This window comes from Ambystoma mexicanum, chromosome 12 (assembly GCF_040938575.1).
Source record: "Ambystoma mexicanum isolate Mex_15411 chromosome 12, UKY_AmexF1_1, whole genome shotgun sequence".
Lineage (NCBI taxonomy): Eukaryota > Metazoa > Chordata > Amphibia > Caudata > Ambystomatidae > Ambystoma > Ambystoma mexicanum.
This window is the reverse complement of record NC_090936.1, coordinates 587884155-587911532: the sequence shown is the minus strand read 5'-3', so window position 1 is coordinate 587911532 and position 27378 is coordinate 587884155. Positions and strand designations below refer to the sequence as shown.

The window sequence follows — 27378 nt, the reverse complement described above, 5'->3', positions numbered from 1 at the left end:
TAATAGTACTTTCTTCTTGAGGTACAACATGCACTACTAGTCCAAACATATGCATGGAGATGTGGGAGTAAAGGTGGCCGATACACCCCTTCTCTCTAGGCGTGTGTACGCCTCCATGGAAGGTGTACCATTTAAAATCATATCGGATCCCTGAGGCAAGGAAGTAAGTAGTCATACAGAAAGTAGAAAAGATGTTAAAATCCAAATTCATCGAACCATCCCAGAGACATTGATTCTCCCCGTTGTGCTAGTGGCTAAGCCAGATCGGTCGTGGAAATTCTAGATTGATTTCAGAAAGGTGAACACGGTGTCCCAATTTGATAGTTATCCTATGCCAATGATAGACTATCTGATTAATCGATTGGGAGCAGCAGTTTTCCTCTCCATGATCGATCTGACTAAAGGTTACTGGCAAGTGCCTGTCAATCCGGAGGAGAAGGAGTAAACTGCCTTTGCTACTCCTGTTGGACTCTACCAATTCAAAGTGTTACCCTTTGGCCTTCACGGGGCACTGGTAACATTATAAAGATTAATGGACCATGTCCTTTGTTCATACTCGTCTTTTTGTGGGGCGAACATTGATATTATTATTCACAGCAGATCATGGGAAGAACACCTAAACCATTGATATTTAGTCATCAGAGACTTAAGAAAAGCAGGTCTTACAGCAAACCCAAGAAAATGTCACTTAGCACAGTCAGCCATCAAGCATCTTGTTTTTATTTTGTGGGGAATGGACTTGTTTAACCCCAAAATGAGAAAATAAAGGCTGTACAAAACACCCCAATACCCAAGACAAAGAAAGATAGAAGGGCCTTCTTAGGGTTAGTAGGGTATTATAGACTGTTTATTCCCAGCAATACTTCCTTTACCTCCCGCCTTACTGATGAGCTTAAGAATGCAGAGCCTCTGCTTCAGGTGGTATTTCCCCCCAGCGGACTCCACACCATTAATCCCCATTAATCCAGAGTATCCAGACACATGCTGGCACGGATGTGGCAAGCGAGGAGACATGGGTCATATGTGGTGGCATTGCCGGATTATTCAGTCATATTGGTTGGAGGTGAGGTCTAAAATCAAGGAAATCACGGGCTCTCTGCTCCCCATGAACCCTAGGGTGTTCCTGCTAGGGGATGCCCCAGAAGATGGGTCCTTCCCTATGTCAGGGCATAAAGCAAGCCTAATCTCACACTTATTAGTGGCTGCCCGTATTACTAGGGCTAGATTTTGGAAAACATTGGAAGTCTCACATCTTGCCTACTGGTGGTTGAAATTATGGGAACTGTTGGGTTTAGAGAAACTTACAGCAGTAATGGAAGGAAAACTCTTGAGATTCCGGAAGATCTGGCACCCCTTTCTAGACTTTGTCTCTGATAAAGAACATATGTTCTTCCGACCACAACTCTTGAAGCACTTTATGAATTCTTGAATTGCCTATAGTCTCACTAACTTTGTATTTGCACACTTCGGATGGAAGAGATACAGCAGTGGTAAATATGTTTATGAGCTTTTGATATCTCCTACTCCGCAAAGAATTTATGGATTAGTCTGGCTAAAAGAGATAATTGACCCAATGAACTCAACTTAGTGAATTAATCTCTTTTTTTTCTTCTCCCCCTCCCCATCTCCTTTCTTATCATCCAAATTAACTGAGGAAATAACACATTGTATACTTTGTATCCAATGCTGATATTTATGTTGAACATATAAAATATTGAAGAATTGTTGCGATACGAATGTTCTATTGGCTTGTACAAAATGGAATTCCTGATTGATAATTGATATATTGTTCTTATATTGAAAATCAATAAAAATATCTAAACAAAAAAAATGCAGAGCCTCAGAAAATAAAATTGACCCATGAAGATCAAACTTCTTTTGATGAGCTCAAGAATATTCTGTGGAGTGAGCCAGTAGTAAAAGTGGTCAACTTTAATGAAGAGTTTATCTTGCAAACTGATGCCTCATGTCGGATTGGGACAGGTTCTTTCCCAAAATTATGATGGCATTAAACACCTGATTCTATATATCAGTGGGAAATTACATCCCAGAGAGAACAACTATGCCACAATTGAATTGGAGGCTCTAGCCATAACATGGGAAGCCTCATACGTTAAATACTACCTTACTGCCAGGAAATTTAGGTTGGCCACTGATCATTCCCCGCTCACATGGATGAGCCTGCGCAAAGACACCAATGTGCGAGTCACATGCTGGTTCCTAGATTTTCAGCCCTATTGTGTCACGGTAGAACACAGGAAAGGACAAGACCAAGACCAAGGGAACGTCGACTTCCTTTCCCGTTTCCCCAATAGAGAGTGAGAAAACCAGCGGCATTAGGGGAAAGGAATGTGATGAATCTGATGGTGTAATCACTCCTTTCCCAGAGTTAACCACCCCTATGAGGTCAGGGTACGGCAGCCGCTACCTGGTCCTGACCCTGGGGGCGGTTATATGAGGGAGGACTGTTAGGCAGAATTGCATGCAGTACCCCTTGGGACCACCACATACAATTAGGACTACAGGTGTAAGCAAAACCAACCTTTGGTATAAGTCTGTACTACACAGTTTGTGGTAGCAAGCTGAGCAGTCAGGTTTACCTCAAGAGGGAATGTGAGCAGTAAAATATGTTACACAGAGGTCTTACAATCACAGTGGCTCAAGTAGACACTTATACTGAAGGTTTCTTGTTAAAGCACTTATACATTTATTACACAATCATTTAGAAAACATTCACTAGAAGGAGGCAACTTAATATTATACACAAACGCACTTCAACATAAAACCAATAAGTTCCTGGGTAAATTAGGCTCCCCTGAAATAGGAGCAAAACGGCAGTTCAGTTACTTTAAATAGGAATGTAAAGGCACCAGTTAGCAGAATAGATCACAAATACGTTCTTAGGAAGTAAACAGTAAAGTCTTTGCCAAAGTTTTCAGAAGTAGTTTGTACGAAAAAGAATCATATGTTGGGTCACAAGCAGATTAGGCCTGCAAGTTGGGAAAGTTTTACGAACTTTCACCGCGAGAGGCAAGTTCTCTCAATCGGTTTGGCACAGTACCTTAATATGAAGAACAAGATGGAGCTGAAAAGGTTTCTTCCTGGAAGTTCCTGCAGATCTCACTGTTCCTGAGCCTCAATCATGGGGACAAGAGGGAGGACGTCGGGGGACTTCTGCACTGCACGGGATCATCAGAAAACGCTTACAAAATTGAGTCACTTCAGTTCCAGTAGCTGTAATTCAAGCACACAAGCTGGTGTCCCTCTCCCTGGTTAATCCTAACCAGCTTCGAGAATGGTATCCAGGTGGCTTACGAGTTGATTGGTCCCACCAACTCAAAGGAAGAAGTTGTCCTTGAAGGGGCTTCTCTGTCAAGATGATCTTGGCAATTCGGAACTGCAGCAGGGCTTCACCGGGTAAACCAACGGTCCAGGAGTTGCAGGAGCTGTCCTCTTCCAGCTTGTCTTCGGTTCTTTCATTCCAGTGGTCGACTCTGCCTTCCAAGCCAAGAGACTCACCTTTTAAACCATTTTCTCCCTTTCATTCCAGCTTAGCTGTCCCTCACCCAGCAGGGTGGCTGTCCTTACTGGACAGTCAGCCAACCAATCACGCCAGAGTGCATTTGGGTCTCCTAGGAGACTAAGCACAGGGAGTTTCGGGCACCTCCCTCACTTCCTGCCCACCCCAGACACTCTGGCGCCAGAGGCGGTCTTCAGTCCTGAAGTCCGCCAAAGGCGAACGAACAAAGAGACCAAACCTAGTTTGGCACGCAGACAAACACTAGAAGGACCTTTCCATAAAGAAATGGCGAAAAAAAAAGAAGACTGGGACCTGTTTAAACAAAGGGGTTTAAGGCGCCATCTTGAAAAACATGGCTCCCACGATTTTTAGCTACTGGTGTTCGCGGTCGGGAAAAATCATGGTAGTTCGTTGTACAACCACTGCCATCAGCCATTTTGATAGTAAAGGGTAGCATTTGCCTGCTCAGGAGTTTCTAGACACAGGGGATACTAGGTAACCCCTCCAGCAATCTATAGGAAGATGGGGTGTGCTGGGTCTAAGAATTTAAAAAGACAAGTAAAGTCAATTTCACTTAACATTCTCTGTGAAACAGTAGTTTATCCCAGAGAAGGTATTTAAACCTTTGGGAAGTCTAAAAGACATCCCTGTGTCACTGCACAGAGGGTGCTGTGTAACACACATGAAATGATGATGCCTATGGAGTTATCTAAAACTCCACAATCAAAGAACACAAGAGTAAAACGCACATCAAAATACATGAGAGGCTCACACTCGTTCCAAGTAAAAAAATCAAGTCCTCAAAATCCAGCAAAGTTGCTGGGGGTCTCTAAAGCGAAGGGAATGAGCTCACTTATGAGAATTCTCCCTAACACTTTCTAGATTGCTGTGGCCCTAAAGAAAGTGGTTTAATCCCTACACCACTGAAACTGGTAGGCCGAATTAGACCTTGTGTAAGCAAAGGACCAGTGGGATGGCCCAAAGGTCTATACAAGTAGTTAGCACAATACTTGCGAAATAGACAACACTTCAAGAACATCGTTACATGTAGTGTCATGTTGGGGAAGTGACGAAGTACGATTCATTAACCGATGAGTTATTTTCATTCATTTTGTATCCATTTTTTTTATTGCCAACCCACGGAAAAATAATAAAGGAATTCGATTTCACCTGCAAGGTGCTGAGCACACAAGTTTGGTTGAAAATCATGAAGTTGTGCCTTTTATATGATTAAAGTGGTGACTGTGTTACAATAGCTAAAGGGCAAGTCTCTGATCCATCCCCTAACCCTGGATAAGCGTATCTCCACCGTTGTATAGGGCTGGCCACCACACTAGGGAATAAAGAGAATGGTTGGAGGACAAGTAATTTAAAGTTACACAGAAAGTAGCTCTAAAGAGGAAAAAGAAACATCCTGCACCGGGACCGTCTGAGTTGACTGATGAGTCGCAGCAGCAACGGCAACAGGGGGAACGCATACAGGAACAGGCCGTTCAAGGGGAATGAGAAGGCATCGCCCATACTCCTCGGCTGGGGAAACCTGCTGGCACTTGGCGTTTGTCGCCGTCGTGAATAGGTCGAACTGGGGACAGCCCCTTCATCGGAATAGGAGATCCACTTGATCCTGCCGAAGTTCCCACTCGTGGCACGAGCGTAGCTCCCTGCTGAGTGAGTCGGTGATGGTGTTCTTTATTCCTGCCAGATGGAAGGGCACCAGGAACCTTCCTTGGGCAACGGCCCAGTGCCACAGATCCTGCGCCTCCTTGGATAGGGCTGGGGATCTGGTGCCCCTCTGCTTCCTGATGTAGAACATCGTGGTGGTGTTGTCGGTGAAGACCCTCACCACTTTGCCCTTGAGGGACGGAAGGAACAACCTGAGGGCCCAGAACACGGCTCAGAGCTCCAGGACGTTAATATGTAGTGACCTCTCTTCCGGGAGCCAAAAGGCCTCTTGCGTGGAGATCTCTGGTGTGTGCTCCCCATCCTTCCAGGGAGGCATCTGTCGTCACCGTTTCCTGATGTGCCGAGGTCTGGAAGTCCATGCCCGCCGCGAGATGCGCTGGAGCCCCACCACTGGATCACTTGGCGGAAAGTCTCGTTGAGTTAGATCCTGTCTTCGAAGCTGCCTGCCACTTGCATCCAACGGGCGTTGAGGAACTCCTGCAGTGGACGCATCCGCAACCTGCACAGGCGCACAAGGTAGATGCACAAGGACATCACGCCGAGAAGGGACTTGATGGACCTCGCCCTGGCCACGTCCATGGTCAACAGCTGTTGTACCTTGCCCAGGATGGCTTTCGTCCTTTCCTATGACGGCGAAGCCAACCGCGCCACTGTGTCGAGTCAGGCTCCCAGGAACAGGGCGTCTTGCGACGGTACCAAGTGGGATTTTTTGAAGTTGATCGAGAATCCCAGATCTGTGAGCAGTTGGACGGTCTTCGCTGTATGATCGATGGCGAGTTCCCTTGACTTTCCTCGGATGAGCCAATCGTCCAGGTAGGGGTAGACATGGAACCCCTGCAGGCGCAGCCATTGGTGCCAGGCACTTGGTGAAGACCCTGGGTGCCGACTTCAATCCGAAGGGAAGGGCCTTGAACTGATAGTGTCGTCCTTGGACCACGAATCGTAGGAACTTTCAATGTCCTTGGAGAATGGGGATGTGGAAGTAGGCATCCTCCAGGTCCAGCGACAATAGGAAGTAACCTTCCTCCAGCTGTCCCAGCAGGTGCTGGAGGGTGACCATCTGGAATTTCTGGGACTGGATGTATTTCTTTAGACGACGAAGGTCCAGGATGGGTCGCCAACCGCCGGTCTTCTTTCGGACGAGGAAGTACCGCGAGTACACTCCGGAGCCCCGGAGCCTCTTTGGGACGAGTTCTATCGCGCCCCGTTTCAGCATTGCTCGTACCTCCAGAAGTAGCTGTGGGACGTGGTTTTCCTTCCTGGCCAATGGTGGTAGACGGGGACACTTTCTTTGGAATTCCAGAGTGTGCACGGGGGCCAGCGCATCCAGCACCCAACGATTGGTGGAGATGGACTGCCACACGCTGATGAATTTCGGCAGCGGGCCTCCGGCCGGGGTGCTACGGAGGGGGCCCAATACCACAGCCGGATCAATCCTACTTCGCCGAGGCCTTGGTGCCTTAGCCTCCTTGGCGACGATGACGTCCTCCAGCCTTGATGCGGCCTCTGTAGGCCTCCTGCAACGATGAACGGGCCGCTTGGCGGGACGATGAGGAACCGCCACCAAATTCTTTGAAGGCACCTTCAGACTTGCCTCCGGAGGTCCGAAAGGGCGGCCGTCGCTGATGGAGAGAACCCAAGGCCCGGGCCGTCTCGGTGTCTGCCTTGATGGCCTGCATTGACTTGTCCACTGCCTATACGAACAGGTTGTTCCCATCTAAGGGCGTGTCCAGTACCCTAGTCTGCACGTCCTGATGGAAATCGGTGGCCTTAAGCCAACCGCGCCGGCGAAGGCAAACGCTGTTGCCCATCTGGCGAAAGCCGGTGTCGGTGATGTCCGTGGCCACCGTGATGGCGTGGTCCGAAGCCACCTCGCCTTCCTGCAGGATTTCACAGCTCCCTGGTGTAGCGCACCACGATCGCGAGGGCGTTGGCCGCTTTGATGGTCGTCGCCGCCGACAAGATGACTTGTCGCCCCATGGCGTCCAGCTTCTTCCCCTTGCCGTCAGGTGGGGAAGTGGAAGTTGACCCCGTCTCCCATGTCGATTTCTTCTTGGCCGCTGCGGAGACCACTGAATCCGGGAACGGCTGAGCTCTGAGGCACATCGGGACGGAATCTGGGACCTGGTACTTCTTCTCATACCTGTCCCTCTTTGCAGGCGCCGTGGATGGGTTCTTGAGTAGCGACAGTCCTTCATCCCAGATGTCATCTAATAACGGTACTGAGAGGACGGTCTTCCTCTTGGCCTCCCGTCGCTGGTAGAGGAAACCCTCCTTCTGTTCTTAGGGAACAAGTTGGAAGAGCTCCGAAGCCCTGCCGATCATGGCGTGGAAAGAGCCAATTTCATCGGGAGGGGAGGCCTGGACAGGAGGTGATGGGAGATCTGTCCATTCGTCACCACTGTCGTCGTCCGTCACCACCTCCATTCCCGTCTCGTCCCTCGGTGGAGGGGAAGGAGTTGAGGGTCGGAAAGGAGGAAGAGGATGGATTCGCCTCCGCTTGTTCGTGGGCTTCCCGACGGTCCAGGCGCAGTGGCGCATCCACTGGGTTAAGGGCAACCTTGTCCTTATTTCCGAACACAGGGCCTGGATAGCCATCAAGATTGCTCCTGAGTTGTCCTGTGGCATAGGCACCGGTTGCAACGGGAGCGACGGCTGGGGAGTAGGGTCCTCTGTCTCCTCCACGATCTGCCGCTCCTCGTAGGCTCCACCGTCGCTTTCTACATCCACCTCGTCGGGATCCCTCCCGTAGGACCGGACTTCCTCTAACTTCTTGTCCAGGATCTTTGTGACGCCAACCAGCTCATCTTCAGAGGTGGTATCAGTGTCTGTTATGGCTACCGTGCCCACCCCCTCTTTCTCCACCCGGGATTTCATGGTGGTTGTATCGATAGGCTGAAAAGAGGATTCTCTCTGGGGTGGCAGGGAAACTCTAGGCCCAGAAGTCGTCTCCACTGGGGTAGCCTCCAACAGGCTCCGCCAGGGCCGCCACGACTCCTTCGATCAAGGCCTTAGCTGCGTGAATCAGGGCCTTTGCGACTTTGAGCGTGCCTGAGGCCTTCACCTTGGGGGGAGGGTTGCTGCCTCGCTCCCCCTCGGCTGCCGTGATCGACCGGGGCTTCTCCCTAAGCTTATGCGGATTCTCTGACTTCCTCTTCACCGAGCCAGAGCCTTGGCTCGTGGTTGATGGCTTCGGTGACATCACGCCCTGCCTGGCTGTCAAGGAGCCCGAAACCATCGGCGCTCCCGGTGCCCGCGGACTTGCGGTGCTTTGCCTTTTGTTGGGCCCCCGTCGCCGGTGCGCCCTCAAAGGTCTTAGAAGACCGCTCAGACTTCCTCTTCTTCTCACCTGTTGCTCGGCTTTTCCCTTCCAGCCAGTTGGTGAATCGAACACGACGATCCTTCATTGTCCGTTCGGACATATTCCTTACAAAACACACAGTCCTTCTCCACGTGCGATCTGTCATCGTGAAGGCAGTAGAGGCACCGAGAGAGACATACTGTAATCCGCATCCAGGGCAGCTTCTGATCAGTTTGGATCCAGGAGTCGTGTTTCCTTTGTCCTGGGCCATGTCCACGCGGGGTAGGCCTCAAAGATCTTCCAGAATCCTCCAAGAAGTGAAAACTCGATGAAAATTCGCCGTTGAGGGGCGTAGAAAATTCCGAAACGGGTCCCCGTTGATCGGAAGTAGAATCGGTGGAGCTTGAGGCTCGATTAACCAAACAAAAAAAATAAGAGTAAACTCTTCGAAAAATCACAAAACGCAATAAAAGCTCGAGAGCTGTAGCACGAGGATCCCAACACTTGAACGTAAGGTAAAAATCTGAAGATGTCTGCCAGAGGAGGGGCTTAGGCAGAGGGCAGTCATTGCCTGGGGGCAGTATGACCCTGAGATCAGTGATTGGTTACTAGTAGAAAGACAGTTCAGAAACGAAACTGAAACTGATTTTTTCTTTACCGAGGATTCCAATACAGAGAATATTCATGAGCATGTGAATCCATGCCAGACCCCAAGCTGGAGAAACTGAAGCACATTGGGTAAGTTCATCCAAAAGCAAAGAAAGGACAATTACTGTGAGCCAGTGAGAAACCCGAACAGCGCGAGACCAGAATTCAAAAAGACACGGAAACAGCCAGTACACCAAGGGCAGCAGAGACAACAAAGCAGCACGAGATCAGACTTCAAAAAGAGAGGGAAAGAGCCAGTACATCAAGGGCGGCAAGACGTTCCAATCTATTGCTAGCAAGTTTTATATATGATACTCACATGAAGTACAATCCAACATCTGTATGTTATTGTTGGAGAAATGGACAAAATATGTATTTTCTGTCAAGCCAAGAAATTTACAAAAATGAATCCTTAGGTAAGCTGGTCTGCTGTAGGAGTGGAAAAGTTAAAACTAACGCCCATAGAATCACTGACAAATTAGCTGCTTTCCTATATGTCAGGGACTACTTCAGAATGAAAACATTCCCTGCAGAACATAAGAAGATACAACTCATGTTTTCAGATAAGTATCAGAATTAATTTTTAAGAAAAAAAAATAGTGTTGTGAAGTCTTTATTATTTTAAAAATATTTTCTTATATAATCGAAAAATGTAGTGAATTTTTCTTTTCTCCTTTCTTTTGGAGCCTTTCCGAAAAAGCGTAAAGCCAACTTAAGGTATTTCGAACAAATGGTACTTATGAGAAAATGAAATCCCGGGCAACGCCGGGATATAGGCTAGTAAATAATAAAGTAATGCAACATAGTCCAATAAGATTCAGATTCAGATATATTGAAAAGGATGTTCAGCAATCATTATTACTTCATTAGCCAATTGTGGACATATTGTGATAGGTTAGTCTATGAACATATGCCATTCAGATTCGTATTTAGCCAAAAGAGTAGGCGTGTAGGCTGAGCAGCATTTTAATATTTGAACATGACATACATTGTTCCACCAGCCATTAATGGTGATGTTTTGGAATGGTTTCCAAATTGCTGCATGGCTCTGCACAAGATACATTCAGGGATCAACCACTTAAAAGTCCACCGCCAGACTCGGGCTTACCTCAGGGTTCCTCTGATAGTCCACGTCATTCCCTTCTAATGGCGTGACGAAGTTACAAATGGGATTTTTCTGTTTCTCTACATCTAAGGAAATAGAATCAGAATGACTTCACGGTCACTTCCAGCAGGTTCTACGTGTGTTATAGCCATCTAATTAAACGCGTGCACTTTTGGTAGTCATAAATTCGACCCGTGTTTTTAATTTAAAAAAATAATGGGGGGGGGGATCTCCCACATACCCTACCCTAGCCCACACTACCATGCCCTCGCCTCCCAACTCCTTCCCCCCACTTACGCATGTATGTGATAGTTCCTACATTTTTGGTCGAAATCGGCCAAAGTGCACACTTTTAAAAAGTCTTCCTATCCTCATGGGTTTATTACGTCAGTAGTATCACTGTCAAGATGGCTTCAGCTCAACCACCCGAGGAAGTATTATTTCTGCATCACTTCCGCAGCAATTACTATCCACCCAGTGAACGTTACTTAATTAACGGTAGTATTTAGCATTCCCTCCACAGTGACTGTTACTTCAGCAGCATTTGCAACTTCGACCAGCAGGTGTCGCTCCAGGAGCAGTGCAGCTCTCCCTGACCTAGGGCTGTTAGAATGTCCCGCCTGGTAGCAGTTGATAGCAGTGCTTGCCTTTCCCTCCACTGTTCCCAAAGCAGGTGCAATAAGTTCTACTTTGCCAAGCTGTTGTTGCCTTTACTCACACTGTAGGTACCACGCCCTCCAGATGGCATTGTTAAGGCGGATCTTGTCTCTCTGAAGCAATTTCAGGCCTTTGAAAGTCTTCCATTTTGGCGACACAATTTTCCCGCTGTAAGAGAGATTAACAAGGTGAGAATTATTAGCGTTCCCTAACCGGAAGATGATTCACATGTCCAGTGCAGGTGACGGCCCTGTAACCACAACACCTGGATGTATCGGATGGAGCTAGTTTATGGGGATCAACAATAGTAATCTACACATTTCCTAACAACAAAATCTAGAAAGGTTGGTATCATGGCAATTATGGACACATACACACCAAACCCATTTCCATAATTAGGAATTAGAACTTAGACCACAGGAAAGCACACAAAACACGATCATTTTCTATTACAAATGTCAAAAGATAAGTAGGGGGCCAAGCTATTTGCTAGGCATAAAGGTCACTTGCCCTAGTTTGCAATGGCCAGTTTTTCACATACACACAACATGCAATTTCGGACTCACCAATTGTGAACTACCACTCGCCAATGGCTAGTTGGTAGTGGACGTTGTGTGTGCCAAGTACAGCAAAGATACGATAAGATGTAGGGTAAATATGGCATACATTACTCACCATAATCGTATTTCTGATGCTTGTATCTGCTTAGATTCACACGTTATATGCATAGGTGACATCTAGTGGGAGCTGCAGAGTATTACAGTTGTTGATTTCGAAACTCGAAAAGGGAAGTTGACAGGGCGTGCCAGTAATACTATCCAGTGATGGTTTTTAAGGCTCGGGCCCCCCTCTCTGGGCGAACCCATTGCAGGGTGCCCCACCTTGATATGATATGATATGGCATTTATAACGCGCCTAAACACAAGTGTTTCAAGGCGCGAGAGAGTTATCTTTCACAAAGTAAAAGATAACTCTCCCGAGGACTCCTGCTGGCTTCTATGGAATAATTTGCATTACTGCACTGGATGCCACAAGGAAGACCCAATCGACCCTTCTCCAAGCCAGCTGGGTGCTCTGTCTTTGACCCGCCAGCAGGCGTGTGTTGACAGGGCCCTGGTCGGAAGGGAAGTCAGTCCCACATGGGAATAGGAGGGAGCAAAGGGAAGCTTTGAGGTTGCAGCAGCCCAGCACCGGGGGTGAGCAATGACAAGGTTTGCTGGTGCAGCAGGCGACCTTCCCTCATGTCTGGGTGCCGGGAGCTCAGCCTGGTACGGGTAAGCTGGGGTTTGCTGACTCTAGCGGGCCCCCCAAACTCCTGCCACCTCCAGCCTTCCTCCCCGTCCCTCGAAGGACTGGATGTCATGGTTGTGGGATGAGCAAATGCCGGGCGGGCCAGCAGCCAAACGGCATGCCTCCGTTGCCGTGAGTAGCCCACGCTGTGCTGTCGTAGACAGCAGGGGGCTTCCTGGGCTTAGCATCTGGAACCAGTTTGTTTAAAACCCTGATGAACTTGCCCAACTTCCAAGTGGGAAAGCTATACAGGGTGCCTCTCCCACAGCCTCTTCTGCACCAGTTGGGCCAATGTTGTAAACGTCAGCCCGCTGTAAAAGTGTTGCAGAACACTGGAAGACCCTATCTGAAACATGTCTGGGGTTGCTTGCGTTTACATGCAAAGGGGACCTGGATTAGTAGTTCGAGCTGGGCTGGCACCATTGGTGGCAATACCCGACTGATTTGCATATGGCTGGACCCCTTTTGCAATGGCACAGACAGGCTAAGAAACGGTGATGTGGAAGGTTGCCCATAGCAGTGCCAGTCGTTCAGATTAATTCAAAACTTTCCACCCATCACTTTTTTGGTTATATACCCCCAATGTGATGTTACTGCATGAAAGAGCTTACTCAGAGTCCAGTAGGGTGCATTTTGGGAGGATAGGGGCAGTTAGTAGATGGGAATGGACATAGGCAGTCAATGAGTGGGGAATTTACCAAAACAATAAACTTAGGCTGCGTGTCCCTCTTCACACACCCCATCACCTTCCTCTCTGTACTCCAATGCAATAGTTTCATCTTATTTGCACACTTGAAAACATACTTTTCTGATTTTTCATGGACGTGGCTGCATACCACATATTATAACTTAAGTGTTGCCGTCGCCGAGCAAACGCCTCAACTCCTTCACAGAAAATAATGCATAGGTGGTTGCGCCTGCATTACTTGTATTAGGAGAACATCAGTTGCGAACAGAACAGAGACTCGGCACAGATGTGTTATTAGCCTGCTACAAGGTGTTACATGCCACACTCATTCACAATTCCTTTTGTTGCAGACGCATCCCATAGCATTATTTAGCATTTCGTAGCGCCGTGGCAACTTCTGAACGCAAGAGTGGCCATGAGCATTACAGTGCTCCAACACAGAGCATGCTGCTATAGTCAAACTGGTGGGAGGCAGAACATAGCGCAGCAATACTCTTGCATCGGGTAGGATGCATAAGGCAGATTCAATCCCACCTTAACATCAAGTAGCTGCGGACTGGGGTATATTCGCCTTTAAGTGCATGTTACTCCCAGCAAAATAGCCCCTTGGCAGCTTCATAATCAGCATCCGGTTCAGTTAATCAACAATTCCTCAATGCTTCAGACCGATTCGCAGGTAGCTCTTCAAAACAGAGCGAGGCAGTATGTTGTATAAGTTTAGGTTTATTGTTAACCAGTTGTACTGCGCCTGCAGACCACGCCAAGGGCAGCATTGCACAGTATACATCTTAATACCATATTATACAGAACATACATCACAGTCCTCTAAAATGTCCTAAAGCAAATGGCACCCCAACTGCTGGACCCAGAATCCCTAGATGTATTAATCTATACTGCAGAAGGAGAGTGTGCCTTAACAGACATAGCCAGACCTCAAACCGTTCACTAGATAGTTCAGCAAAATGCATTAACGTTTTGCTGGGAGCTGGTGTTCAGCAAACCAGAGTGTGAGGAATTCAACCAGTCGCATGGTCGGTGTGCACTCGTACTGGATTTTTTGAAACGTTTAATTAACTACAATCATGGTACACCAAGCTCAGGAAAATGTGGTGGGCTAATTCATATACATTTTCCTATGCTCACATCATGACAAACGTATAGACCTGTGTACTCTGGGTGGACACAGCCTACAGGCACAGTCCACCCTGTCATATTTAGTTGGAATGTGACAGCCTGGAGTGCACCAGGTCATCTGGAGGAAGTGAGAGGGTCAACCTCCCCCTGCCATGGCCAGCCTGATTAACTAACAAAGGCTCCATCGATTCACCCTGCTCTTTTGTTAGGCCCTGCAGCTGGTGGCAGCGATTAACATATTCAGAGTGCACTTCAAACAGGCTGACATGCTACAGAGGTTAACAAAGGAGACAGGAAACACAACAACCTTTCATATGCAACTGTGTCAACCGGAAGCCAGCTCCCAACCTCAGTATTAATGACCATGAACTGTCATGTCTTGGCCCGGTGTTTAAAGTAGGCCACCTAGTTAGGTGACCCCATTCATAAAAAGGTATGAGAATGTGGTTTGCAAGAGTAAGAGAGACTGGTCTCACCACAGCTTCAAGGGGGACATGCCACTTTAATCAGAAACCACAAAGAGATCCAGAGATCCATTAACCAGAGAGAGACTCTTTGATCAACAATAGACAGGAAGATGGGTGGGACTTAATATCACAGGTTTTCACCCCTTTATCTTTCCTGTTCTAAAGCACTCTTGTTATGACCTCACGCATATAAGACATTGTTGGTAGGGATCCCAGGATTGGTTCATTAAGGTAGGCTTAACCCCAAACAAACCCAAATTACCTCTGAACCACCATACTAAACATCCCCCTCATCCTACTAACCAGAGAAGTACCAAACTTGCCCAGAAATTGTCGGCCGCTATCACTACTACATCCATAGTGAGCCCCCAAATTAAGGGAGCTCTAACCAACGCTAGATCACTAGTAGCCCACGCAACTGAAATTGCAGACCTAATCAATGAAAACCTGGACTTCCTTGCAATCACAGAGACCTGGCTCCATCCGGCAGCAGGCCCCATGCTTATGTTAGCGGTCCCTGATAATTACACTATCCTGAGACAAGACCGTCCTAACGCTAGAGGAGGCGGTGTCGCCATCATTCATAAATGTAGCCTTCCGATCAGAGCAGCTACCACCATCAGCGTCCCTTCTTGCGAACTACTCTCAATCAAAGTTCCCATTAACAATACCCAAACCATCAACATCCATGTGATCTATCCCCCTCCAGGCCCATTAGATGAGGATCTCAACACTATCCTATCCACTAACCTAAAAAACGCCACACAGGCGCTCACCCTAGGAGACTTTAACATGGGTTTCAACGACCCCGAAGACCAAGCTGCCATTACCACGATTAACACCCTCACCGAATTAGGATTTACTCAAAGAAGCCTAAAACCCACCCATGACAAGGGTAGAATACTTGACTGGGTAGCTGACCACAATTGCCTAGCCAACATCACTGACATCTCACCATTAGCCTGGACCGACCACCACTTGGTATCGTTCTTGCTGTCCATCACTAGACCTTCTCCCACGCAGTCCATTAGGGCCCCACCCACACTCACGAGAAACAAAAAGAGCATCACGGTGGAGAGACTTATCCCCAACCTACTCCCCATGCTCAATTCTCTCCCTGACAATCTGGACCCTGAAACCCTGTTCGAGGAATATAATAAAATCATGTCCACTTCCTTGGACCTAATTGCCCCCCTCAAACTCAGGCCAAGTAAGCCCAAAACACACCCGAACAACTGGTATACACCATTCCTCAAAAACCTCAGACAGCAAAAAAGAAATTGTGAAACTATCTGGAAAAAAGACCCATCAGTAGCCAATAAAATCAAATTCTCAAAACTAGCGGCCCTGTATAAAAAAGAAATCATACTAGCAAAACGTACCTCCTTTGACTCCCGTATCACCCAAGCCAGTTCAAACATGAAAGAACTATTCTCCATTTTGAAAGAAATAGAAACCCCCATAGCACCACCAGTCACCTGCATTAAAGATAAGAACTGATGCACCGACATCCAAAATGCCTTAGCTAACAAAATCGCCACGCTACAAAACAAAATATCTTGCAAAAAAGCATCTTTAAACAACCCTGCCTTGTCCAAGCCACCCGAGAAGCAGACCACAAATGAACATACACGTTTCAATTTCACCAAAGTGACCATACTTGAAGTTGAAAAAATCATTTTGTCATTGAAGCCTTCCAACTGCCAGGAAGATTTATGTCCAGCACAGCTCATAAAAGACGCGGCCCGTGACCTCTTCCCATTTATCACAAAGCTAATCAATGCCTCCTTCTCCACTGGGTCCATCCCCACCAACCTAAAACAATCTTGGGTATTACCTCTATTAAAAAAAAACACTCTTGACCCAGCTACCCCCACCAATTACAGGCCCATAACAACCGTACCATTCCTCCTGAAAATCCTGGATAAGGTCGCCTATGTTCAAATACAGAAGCACCTGGAGGTGCACCACTTGCTAGGGGCTAGACAATCAGGCTTCCGACCCCAACACGGGACCGAGACAGCTCATCGACCTTAAAACACAGATCGATCTGCTTAGAGATAAAAGCCAAGCAGCATTACTCATCCTCCTCGACCTCTCTGCAGCATTTGATCTGGTCGACCACTCGGTCCTTTGCTCCCACCTTCACACGGTTGCCCACTTCTTCCACGAGGCCATTACATGGATTAGATCTTTCCTCGATGGCAGAACAATGAGGGTGTTCTCGCCTACAGATGCTGCAGACCCCATACCCATCACTTGTGGCGTACCTCAGGGCTCTTGTGTCTCCCCTACACTGTATAACATATTTACCAAGCCCCCTTTCGATGATCTGGATCATCTCGGTATCACCTACACTAACTATGCAGATGATACCCAGATCCTCCTTCCGCTTTCTGGAGATTATGGAAAAAATGTGGCCTTGGTGAATAGGGTATACATCATCATCCAGGCATGGATGGCCATCCATGGTCTATGCCTGAATGATGATAAAACTGAAAATCACCCTGGGTACCACCGCCAGCCTAAAGAAATTAAGCCCAGCTTACTCATCCTTCATAATTGATGGAAACACCATCAGAGTGGGACATGAAGTCAAAACACTGGGCTTCTACTTGGACTCCAAACTCTCCTTTAACAGACAGGTGAATTCACTAGCCTCCTCCACGGCTTACACTTGTAAACTGATCCGTACAGCCAAACCTTTTCTATCCGTCACCAGCTGCTTAACCCTTGCCAGAGCTCTCATACTATCCCGTTTAGACTACTGCAACGCCCTTTATCTTGGGTGCTCTAAAGCCACTACCAGCAAGCTACAAACGCTCCAGAACAATGCTCTCAGAGCGGCCTTGGGCGTCTCAAGAAGAGACCATATTACAGCACATAGCCAGCAGAACAACTGGACCCCTATCCTAGATAAAATCTCCCTAAGAACTGCTTCACTAACCTACAAGTCCCTCAATAACAAGTCCCACCTACCTAACAGACAGATTTCACAGACAGACATCCCTGAGACCGACAAGGACAGCATACAGAAACTGCCTCTCAGTCCCTAACTTCAAACGTTCCACCATAGGTGGTAATAGTTTCCCAGTAAAAGCAGCCAAACTGTGGAACTCCCTACCACCCACTCTCAGAATGGACCTACCCTACCAAAACTTCCGCTCCAAGATAATGTCTTGGCTGAAGACAGCCGCCGTCTGAAACATAGTGGGCTAGGCTCCGCCTCTCCCTTCTGCCACCTGACATACCAGGACACACATCTCCTAACTGTATATATGTACATATTCCTGCTTTCCTTCTTTATTACTGTGTATATGCCATGTATATGCCATGCTTATATTTTATTGTCTGTAACTAAGTTTCGCAAATTCATGTATCTGCTGCGCCTTGTTACCCTAGGGTATTCTGGCGCATTACAAATAATAAACTAAACTAAACTACACCAATGATTGTGGTCCATTTGGCTTCAAAATAGGGCTTAGCCCCTCTTTTTCGCAAATCATCCGACGACTTCACCAGAAGCAACAAAGATCATCTCAAACTAGGACTCTGTCTGAAGGTACAGTCTGTTATTCATCTTCCGCAAGTGAAGGAAAAGCAGGATTTCCAAAGAGGGAAGCAAGATACCTCCCCTAAACATCTCCCAGGAGTGATCCAGAACTCGGAGGACTGTCCAGCTACACCAGAACCGATACACAGCCAGCACACAGTGTGCCCTGCTAGGCTCTGCAGCAGGTTTCCTAAGTAGGAAGTGCCAGGACGACGCTGAACCTACAACCAAGGACAAGGCAGCCAGCAACACACTCCACAGCTGTGTGCCATCAGCCTTAGAGGACGACACAAACCAATTGAAGAATCTGTGAGAAGTACCTCGACAAGCGTCTACTGCTGTCTGCCTTAAAGAACATTTTCGAGCCCGTCGAGTTCCTCGAGCTGCAACCGACTACAACGCTGACCGTTGTCAAGCTGCAGCTGCCTAAAGTCATCCAAGCTGTCTCGAGCAGTGCTTCAGAACCACTGATCAGCACAGACGACAATTCCTGACCCCGAGCCACCGTGTAGGCCAGCCTGCAGCTGTTCGTCCAGTTTCGCTAACTGAACCGCCTTGCCGCTTGATACCCGCAGCCGACTCCCATCTTGAACTCTGTCAAAGAAACCTGAAAAGCACCCTGAAGACCCATAGAGACATATTAAGACCCATTTCTCCCTTAAACTGGTGTGATTATTAACCATACCAACTACCCTCCTGTCAGTATCCAGAGTACATCCCCTTTCCTTCTTTAAAACGGTCTGTCCTCTGCATTCCTTTACAGGGTGGGTTATATTTTGTAGTGTTGCTAGGACTGCCTGTTGTGATATAAATAAAGTAGATATTTTTGATACAACCTTGACTGGTCAGTGCCTTTCATCATTGGGGAATACTTGTATTTTCGCTGTGTTGCAGCTAACCAACGATCCACAACTTTTTGGAGATAAGCCTGCTATCCGTCCACGTTACCAAAATTGGACAAGGAGGTTGATAATTTGCTTGTTGCTCCAATCTGTTTGGATCCCTTCTGGTGAACTAGAGGTGTGGGGCTGATTGGCGTTTTTGAAACCGATATTCAGCCCTGGAACACTGATGCCCCGGAAGTTGATATGTCACACAGAGACATGCGCTCCTCTGTGCGGATTGATGTAATTGCTAAAGAACGTGCCCCTTCTCTTTGCGCCAAATCAACCATTCCATGGTCGTTAGAGCACTAGTGAAAGTTAACTGGTCCCCACCCAACTATGAAGTCTGCACTGGCTACCAGTGGGGCCAGAATCAAAGTAGAATACATGTGCTTGACATCCACAAGCTTAAACAGCCAAGCCACACTTTACCTGCAAACCTGTGGGCAGCTACCAGAGGCGTGCGGGGCTTTAAGACTATGAAACCTACGTGAATAAACAAAATCGACCACTGCCAGCATCACATCCCTCCAAGCTACTTCAGGAGCAGAAGAGCATACAATTGTTGGGGTTCGTCCCTTGCCTCTGGAACTCCCTGGAGTAAACATTAAACAATCACTGTACACTTTCATTGTTGAAATCAAAATATATTCCACCACAAGCCACTGCAGAAAAAGGTTAATACCACCCATTGCCAGTCGCAGCTACACCCACTGCCATCAACAGATGTATTGATCCAAGGGCTTCGCTCTGATTTTTCCTGGGAGCATTTTTAACCTTGTTCCACCAAGCACCCTTTTCCAGCTGCTGCTCGTTCATAGGAGCACATTAACTTTACCCAGCTAACCCTACTGTCCAGCAGTTTCTTTCTGTCATGGGCACCTACAAACCAGCGCATGTACACCTCTTCTAAGCCCCATGAGACAATTAAGCTTAGGGTGCATGCTCTTAACTAAAAATAAAACTTAAAAACCACAAGATTGTGGATAATCAAAGTCACAAAGAGGACAGCATTGCAAATGAGGATTCCCTTTAATGTAAATAAAGTTAACGCGTCCAAGGGACAGTGCCAAGATGTGTACAATTAACAACAGTTTTGCACTCTGAGCAAGATGGCTCGTTCTCCAGGAATACAACACCCATAGCCCTCACTTTGTCAGAGTTTACCATCAACCACGCCACATTGATGGAAATGTAGCCCATTTTCTACGGAAAACAAAAATCTTTACCGAATCCCAATTCTTTCCTAGACTAGTGCTCAACAAAACAACGTCAACAGAACGAATGCATGGATCTAATGGCCATTCTCCAGAGAGACAAGAAAAGACGACCTCGAACTAATCCAGGATTACAACTTCAGTGGAACGATCAGGTGGACTACAACCGATTCCCCAGTAGGACTTCTCTGGACAATTCTGTCCAAACGCTGAATTCTGCCCAACAGTGAAATAGAATGCTAGCTAGAAGCAGGGCAGCGTCATAGAATCAACAAGTTGCATGGGCAGTAATACCCAGATTCGGTTTTACAAACTGGCAGACGGGACTTCCTGTTTCATGAGGGTGGCAGGATACTGCAAGCACTACATTCCATTGAATGTTAAAATGTCCACGGCTGCTTTACCTGAATTCAAGACACTAGATTTCAAGGCAAAATATCAACGCCATGAGTGGACTGCGACATAAGATCACAAGCATCAGTCAGTAAATGTATATATACTTCGTTATAACAGCAATCAGTACTGAACATCAGTGGGCATTGACAATCAACCAAAAGTATAATTTCACAACAATGCATTCATACCCAAAATGCACGGTTTCCTCATGCGATCATTGCCTTTGTACAGGAAAGTTTACATTGCTCTGAGTAATTGAAATACAACTTCTGGGTGCTGGGTTTTAAACGAAATTCTTAAAAACTACATTCACATTTAGCATTTCTATCCTGCACATTAGGGCAGCTGCAGCTTCATGTTTAAACATTCGTGCTCCAAAGCAATGACGCAACCGGTGTGGTCTACTTTCCAAAGAAAAATCCCTGTCTGCTGCATTAAATAAACAAACATACATTTGGTTCAAGAATCTCAGTCGCGCAAGGAAAAGCTCGGAATCTGCGTGGCACCTCCAGGCCAGAGAGACAATTGGGGTTAACACATTTTTGCCCTATGGGGATCTGGGACCATTACAGCGTACAAATGCCTTGAAATAGAACATAAAATGAGTAATATGCAAAGATCCCAAAAATAATTGACGACATTGCGCTAAAAGCAGCTTCTGTGTAGTGGGCATCACCCAGTAGGTAGGAGCTACCACTGGGAAAGAGGAGCCAATATGGAGCTTGTTGTAAATCCAACATGTGATGCAAACTAGAACCATGTGCTCCCTGCACAATACCCATTATTCATTAAATAGCTTCTTGCTGTGTTCTCGTGCACCTTTATGCACATAACCAAACATACACAGTTCTAATCACATAGATGTTCAGGGCTCCAGACTAGATTTTGAAGTGGGGAGTATTTTACTCCCCATTTTGCTATTATATTTGTTTTAGGGATCTTGTATGCAGGTGAACATATATTTTAACTCCCTTCATCAGGAAATATTTTAGTCAACCATGCTCCTTTGTACTTCGTGATTCGTGCAACTTGACAGATGCAATTTTACCTTACAGTTTCCCTTCAGATCCGGCAGGAACATTACAGTCCTCGAGTGCTCTGCTGTTATCACCGAGTCAATAAGATCCATGTAGTTACATGGGTGGAAACCGGTCACAGGCTCCTATGTGGCAGTTTCTACCATTTACAGCTGTGAAATGTTTCACTCCCTATTTTTTGTCGGGAGAATTTGACGATGTTATGTGGTACACATGTGTCTAGTATGCAGCTTATTTGGTGAGCTGGGAGCGTTTGTATTGCACCAGTTAACCGGGAAAGTTGGCCTGGGCTTAACCACCAGTCATTCATGCCTGCCATACAAGTAGTCACGCATGAAAAAGTCTGACAACCGCAGTCTACAAGCAGTCTGCATAACTCAGGTATACTCTCAGTTTGGACTTGGCATATCAAGACATAAAATAATAAGACCTAGGATTTACCGTGATATATCAGGACATAATGGCATAAAACATTATGACATCTATCTCAGAAAGAAGTCATGTTCGGATCAAATTTAGGAAATTACCTGTTGCTATACAATTCAAATATATTCCCAGTTTGCACATGCTTTGGGTGCTACCCATAAAAGTGCCAATTTGCAAAATAACACTACATACCCAGTTTACAATCCAACTTTGCAAAACCCAGTAGATTTCCATTTAGGCTACTCCTGTAAAAGGCAACGACCACACATTTTGTTGATCGCCGAATACAGTGCTTTGAAAATGCCAGTGGAAACAACTGAAGCTCTTGGTGGGAGGCTCAAGTTGCTATAGCCAGCATGTTGGTTGGGGTGAGAGCCGTCCATAATGCAGCAGCCCAGGAATAATGTATAATCTTCATTGAATCTGCAGGCCCTCGGCAGGAGAACACTGGAAGAGGGCACCAGGAATTGTAGGTCGGCACCAAGCACTTGGCTGCGATTATCTGCAGGGGGGAATTTCACAATTATGGTTTCACTAATACGCAGCCTTTCCACCAACAGTTTTCAAGCAGGGTGCAGTTACACAGATATGCTGGTGAGATCCAGGTCATCTTCCAACATGACCGACCATCATTCTGACTACTAAAACTAAAAAAAGTTTTATCTGCTAGCATCTTCTCATAAGCAAAGAGTATGGAGGACTCTTAAGCACATTTGTATTGCTGGGACAAAGCGAAGATTCTGGGTACTGTTTTTGACACCACTATGTCACAGAAGGGACGAATCAATGTGTTTAGCTTCAGCAAACTACTAAATGAATGTGCTCATGCATGGATTGATTCTTTTATTCAAGACAAACACAAGGCAATGATTGCAAGTGCTATTGTTGGATTGCTAAATAAATAAGACTATGGCAACTCCCCCTTTGGTTGGAACCACATAGAAACATAAGCAGAAACTCCGTCCTGCAGCTTACTGTAGCTCAAGCTGTGACCAGAACGGACAATATAGCTGGGAAGCAACAGCGTGTTATACACAGGGGCTAAATCGAGGGTTACAAGTAAGCTGCACGGGTAGGGTAGCAGAGGAACTTGGGTGGATAAAAAGAGGGAGAGTGGAAGAAATAGTGTTGAGAGGATCGATCAGCAATTGGTGAAATCTCTTTGAAGATAAATGTCTTCTAGCCTTCCTGAAGCGTAGTATGAAGAGGGCCAGTCTCCTCTGCATTACTAACGTGTTCCAGAATTGGCAACATGGCGGTTTCTGGTAATACACTGGCTTCCAGACACGAGTTTCTTGGCAACGCAAAGAAGAGTTTTGTTTGTGACTTATATCCTGGACATGATGTATTTTTGAATGGGTAGTCAGTGCAGCTTCTTGAAGATGGTGGTGATGTAGTTGATTTGTGTCTTCCTCCAGATTTTGAAAACCCCCAGAGACTTGCAGATGATATTTCAGTCTCATGGGTCAGTGTCTTCTGCCGTCCTTGGAAAGTAAGCACTACCCACACATCCTTCTGGGAGATGCAGTCTTTTCCTGGGCCATGCCCAAACCCGTTATTTTAACTGATAATAACAGCTTGGCAACCACCTTATATAGGAAACCAACCTCAAATAAAACACTGTTTTCATCCAGCGGGTCTGAAAGAAAACTTACCTTTGGCCAGTTTCTGTGCTTAAGGCGTAACTGTACCACATGGGAGGACTATGACAGTACGAGCCAAGAATTGTCGACCAGATTGAAGACAAGGGGCTATCCTGGACACATTATCCGCAGAACCCGTAAGAGAGCAAAAAATACCAGCAAAGAAACTTGTCTCAATCCAACGCCATGTGAAAACTGCAAAGACAAGATCACCTGCGTGACCACCTTTACTCCCTTAAGCAATTCAATTAAGAAAACCATCCTTTGACACTGGGATACTCCAAATACGGAATCTTTCAAACCACCTAAACCTCGTTTTGCGTTCAAACGCAGCAGTAACCTGAAAGATCTTTTGGTGAACACTTACATCGAACCAAGTGCACCACCAATCCACAACCAACACTGTGGAACCTACCTCCAGTCATAGGTCACCACAAGTGTGGAGCTTGTTCGGTCTGCTACCTTACTAAGGACCTCAAATCCATTGACTTAAACGGAAAAACCTGGGCTTCCAATACCTTCACAAATTGTAGAAGCAAATGGACAGTTTACGCTATCCAGTGCCCTTGCAAGCTACTACAGATAGGCAAGAGTAAACGGGAAATAAGACAACGGATCTGCGAACACAGATCCTGCATTAATAACGCCATACCAGACAAAACTATGGTGGCTCACTTTTTGTTTTAAATAAAAGCATAGTCACAATGACATTTTTTGGTTTATTTTGCAAACAGCCAACAACCCTTTCAGAGGCAGATAGAGATCTCACTCTGCGTAAACTGGAACAGCAGTGGATTTTTTGTCTAGATTTGGTAAAACAAGGCCTAAATGTGTCCATCGAGTGGAATCTCTTCTTTAGATAATATCATCTTCCAGTGACTTAGATTTCAATAATTACTGTAACCTATATGACCATAGGAGACAGACCGATATGACACGATGGATACCACAATTGCATATGGCTACCATAAAGGGTTTTTTAAAGTCTTTTTTAAAGTCTTTGATCATGCGGAAATATGAAATTAAGATCATACTTCATAAAAACATTTTATAAAAAGGTGTAAAGGAGACAACATAACTAAGTATACTATTTGGCTGTTTAATTGTGACGAAATACTGTTTATCGTAATTTATGAGTCTGCACAACACTCTATTATGTGATGTATAACAATTCTGCCATTGTGTATGCCAACGATGAAAACTGTCACAAAGATATTTTGCTAATTAGGCTTGTTTTATTATGATGGATACCACAAAGGTATATGGAAATCAAAAAGTTTTTGATCATGCAGAAGCATGAAATTGAGATCATATTTTGACAAAAACATTTTATAAAAATGTGTAAAGGACACACAACATAATTAAGTACACTATTTGGTTGTTTAATTGTGATGGAATACTGTTTTTCGTAATTTATGAGTCCGCACAACACTCTAATATGTGACGTACAGCAATTCTGCCATTATGTGTACCAACAATGAAAACTGTCAAAGTTATTTTACAATAATTCAATACAATATGCAATATGCCATTATAATGAGACATTAGGCTTCAAGCCAAATGGAGGGTGCACCATTCCTTTTGCATGCCTCAGTTGTCTGGCCACGGTCACACACAGAGACTAAAAAAGCATCACACATTAAAATGCCCTTCTTAACAAGACAACGCAATACGCATGCGTGAAAGCGATACACTAGCGAGAAAGCCGACACAGCTACAGCTCTGTGGCCTCCTGTAGCGGGTAAGCTGCACCGAGCACATTTTCACTCGCTGTGCTCACTCCCTCATTGCCAGCACCTTGATAGGCATGCTCCACTTATGGACGTTAGTGCACATAGCTCTAGGAGATAATCAACATGCCCTTTTGATTTCGTATTGAAAGCTGCACTCCATGTTACTCAATCTTTCGTCGAGGTAGTTTCATTTTTAACTACGAACACAAAGTCCTTAATGCATGCAGCCTTAGCATGTTAAGTCTCTCATTATAAACACATCCACGGCCCGAATATCCTAACCATAATTCGCTTCACTCCACAGGAGTTCCTGCCAATCTGCACTGCATATAATGCAGAATCTTCATCCAGCTCTTTTTTCACCTGGTTTCACCTACTTTACCAAGTATTTTTACTTTATGCCAACCCGCTCCATTGCTATTTCATATATACTACAGACAGCAGAGGTAATCACCCCCCCCCTTTCCTAGACAATAAGGATCCATCATTTTGAGTCTAAAAGACGACAGATCAAGGTAGGTCCTTGGTTTGCAGCTCCACTTTTAATTATTAACCTCTTGGTCACTCACCACTGGCACACATCATGTCATCCATTTTTATAGGTACTCTCCAGTACCCGGTCCTTAAATATCCTCGTCCCGATGACAGTTCGGTCCCTTCAGACAAATTGAAAAGATACAGCACCCGCCGAGGGTCATTGGTCTTCTGAACCAGAAACACCAAATACATTGTGCGTCAACAATAATGGCGTACTACTATCAATAAGTAGTACAGAAATCTGCACAATTATTGTTACTAACTCTCACAACAATGTTTAGATCAACTTTTCACTGTGTGATTTCGCCCTCCTGGGCTCAATATCTATTTTAAGGCTTTTTTTTTTGCGTTACAGGCCTACCAACTTTTAGATGTTTGTCCAAAAAATACATTTTGAATACACTTTGCTCTTTGTTTGACCACGTTTACTTGCTAGTATTTGTTTAACCTAGCTTTCTGCTGCAACTCGGACCCACCCCTAACTGCGTCTAGGCAGGGGTAGCTTCTGAGTCCTTTTGTTCTCTTCTATGTCACACCCTCTTGAGTCAGGTCCCCCATAAACAAAAAAGAGGGTCCTCCATTGCCCCATCTATCTCTTACTCAGCTGATGAAATGCATCAGTGTTAGGTTGCTCTCTGCTGTCCAAATGGCAAAGTGCACCCACTTCAACAACAGCTATCAACTCAACATATGGATGCAAGTTATCAGTGTTAGGCTACCATTTCAACCAACAGAACAAGCACGATTCTACGTGGTCACCTTCAGCTTCCACTATCGCAAACATTTGGAAGTTATTTCTTTCCACCCCCACTTCTCTTCACACCGGGCACAGTGGTTCCAGTGTGAATTAACAGTTAATTACGGGCTCAAAATGTCAGTCTCTAAAGAGCGAAACTCTGTAGCACGAATGCCTCCGCACATGCTAAAACTGAAAGTAGGTGTTGTAATTATGCTACTACGCAATCTTACGCCATCACAGGGACTTTGCAATGTAACAAGATGGACTATTACCTGTTTACAAAGACAGAGAGGCCTGTGTGATCGATGGAACTTGGATACTGTTCTTATACCACGCATACCTCTCATTCCATCTGATACGTTTAGCCTTTTCAATAATCATTAATAAGTCACATGTACCTACGCACCCTACCTGCAAGCGATCAGTGATAATTCTGATATTTCAGAAGGGGAACAGAAGTGACCCTATGAATTACAGACTGATTAAGATATGCTAGAACGGTGTAGGTTATGCCAGGAACAGCTAGTATATACATTTGTTTTGAGCCGCACAGAGGTTGCTTTTTGTTGAAATGATCTAGATATAACCCTAGCAGTGCCCAAAGTCTGATTTGTGGTATAGTTACCCTCCTCTGCTAAGCAAAATATAAAGTGGCCCTGAAAGAGCAGATTTTGAAGTGGTATGTAAAAATAAGTGAAGAGCCACAGGCAAGTTGCACCC

The 27378-nt window shown here is 45.9% G+C and overlaps 1 protein-coding gene across 1 annotated transcript in view; it reads right to left on the bottom strand.

Moving 5' to 3' along the window:
- LOC138513838 (MLX-interacting protein-like) overlaps positions 1 to 27378 on the bottom strand; it is a 652779-nt gene that overhangs the window by 530923 nt on the left and 94478 nt on the right. The window contains exons 2-3 of the mRNA XM_069628950.1: positions 10976 to 11082; positions 10261 to 10343 (exon numbers count right to left, since the gene is read on the bottom strand). Coding sequence (XP_069485051.1) covers positions 10261 to 10343; positions 10976 to 11082 — 190 coding nt within the window. The remainder of the gene's footprint in view (positions 1 to 10260; positions 10344 to 10975; positions 11083 to 27378) is intronic.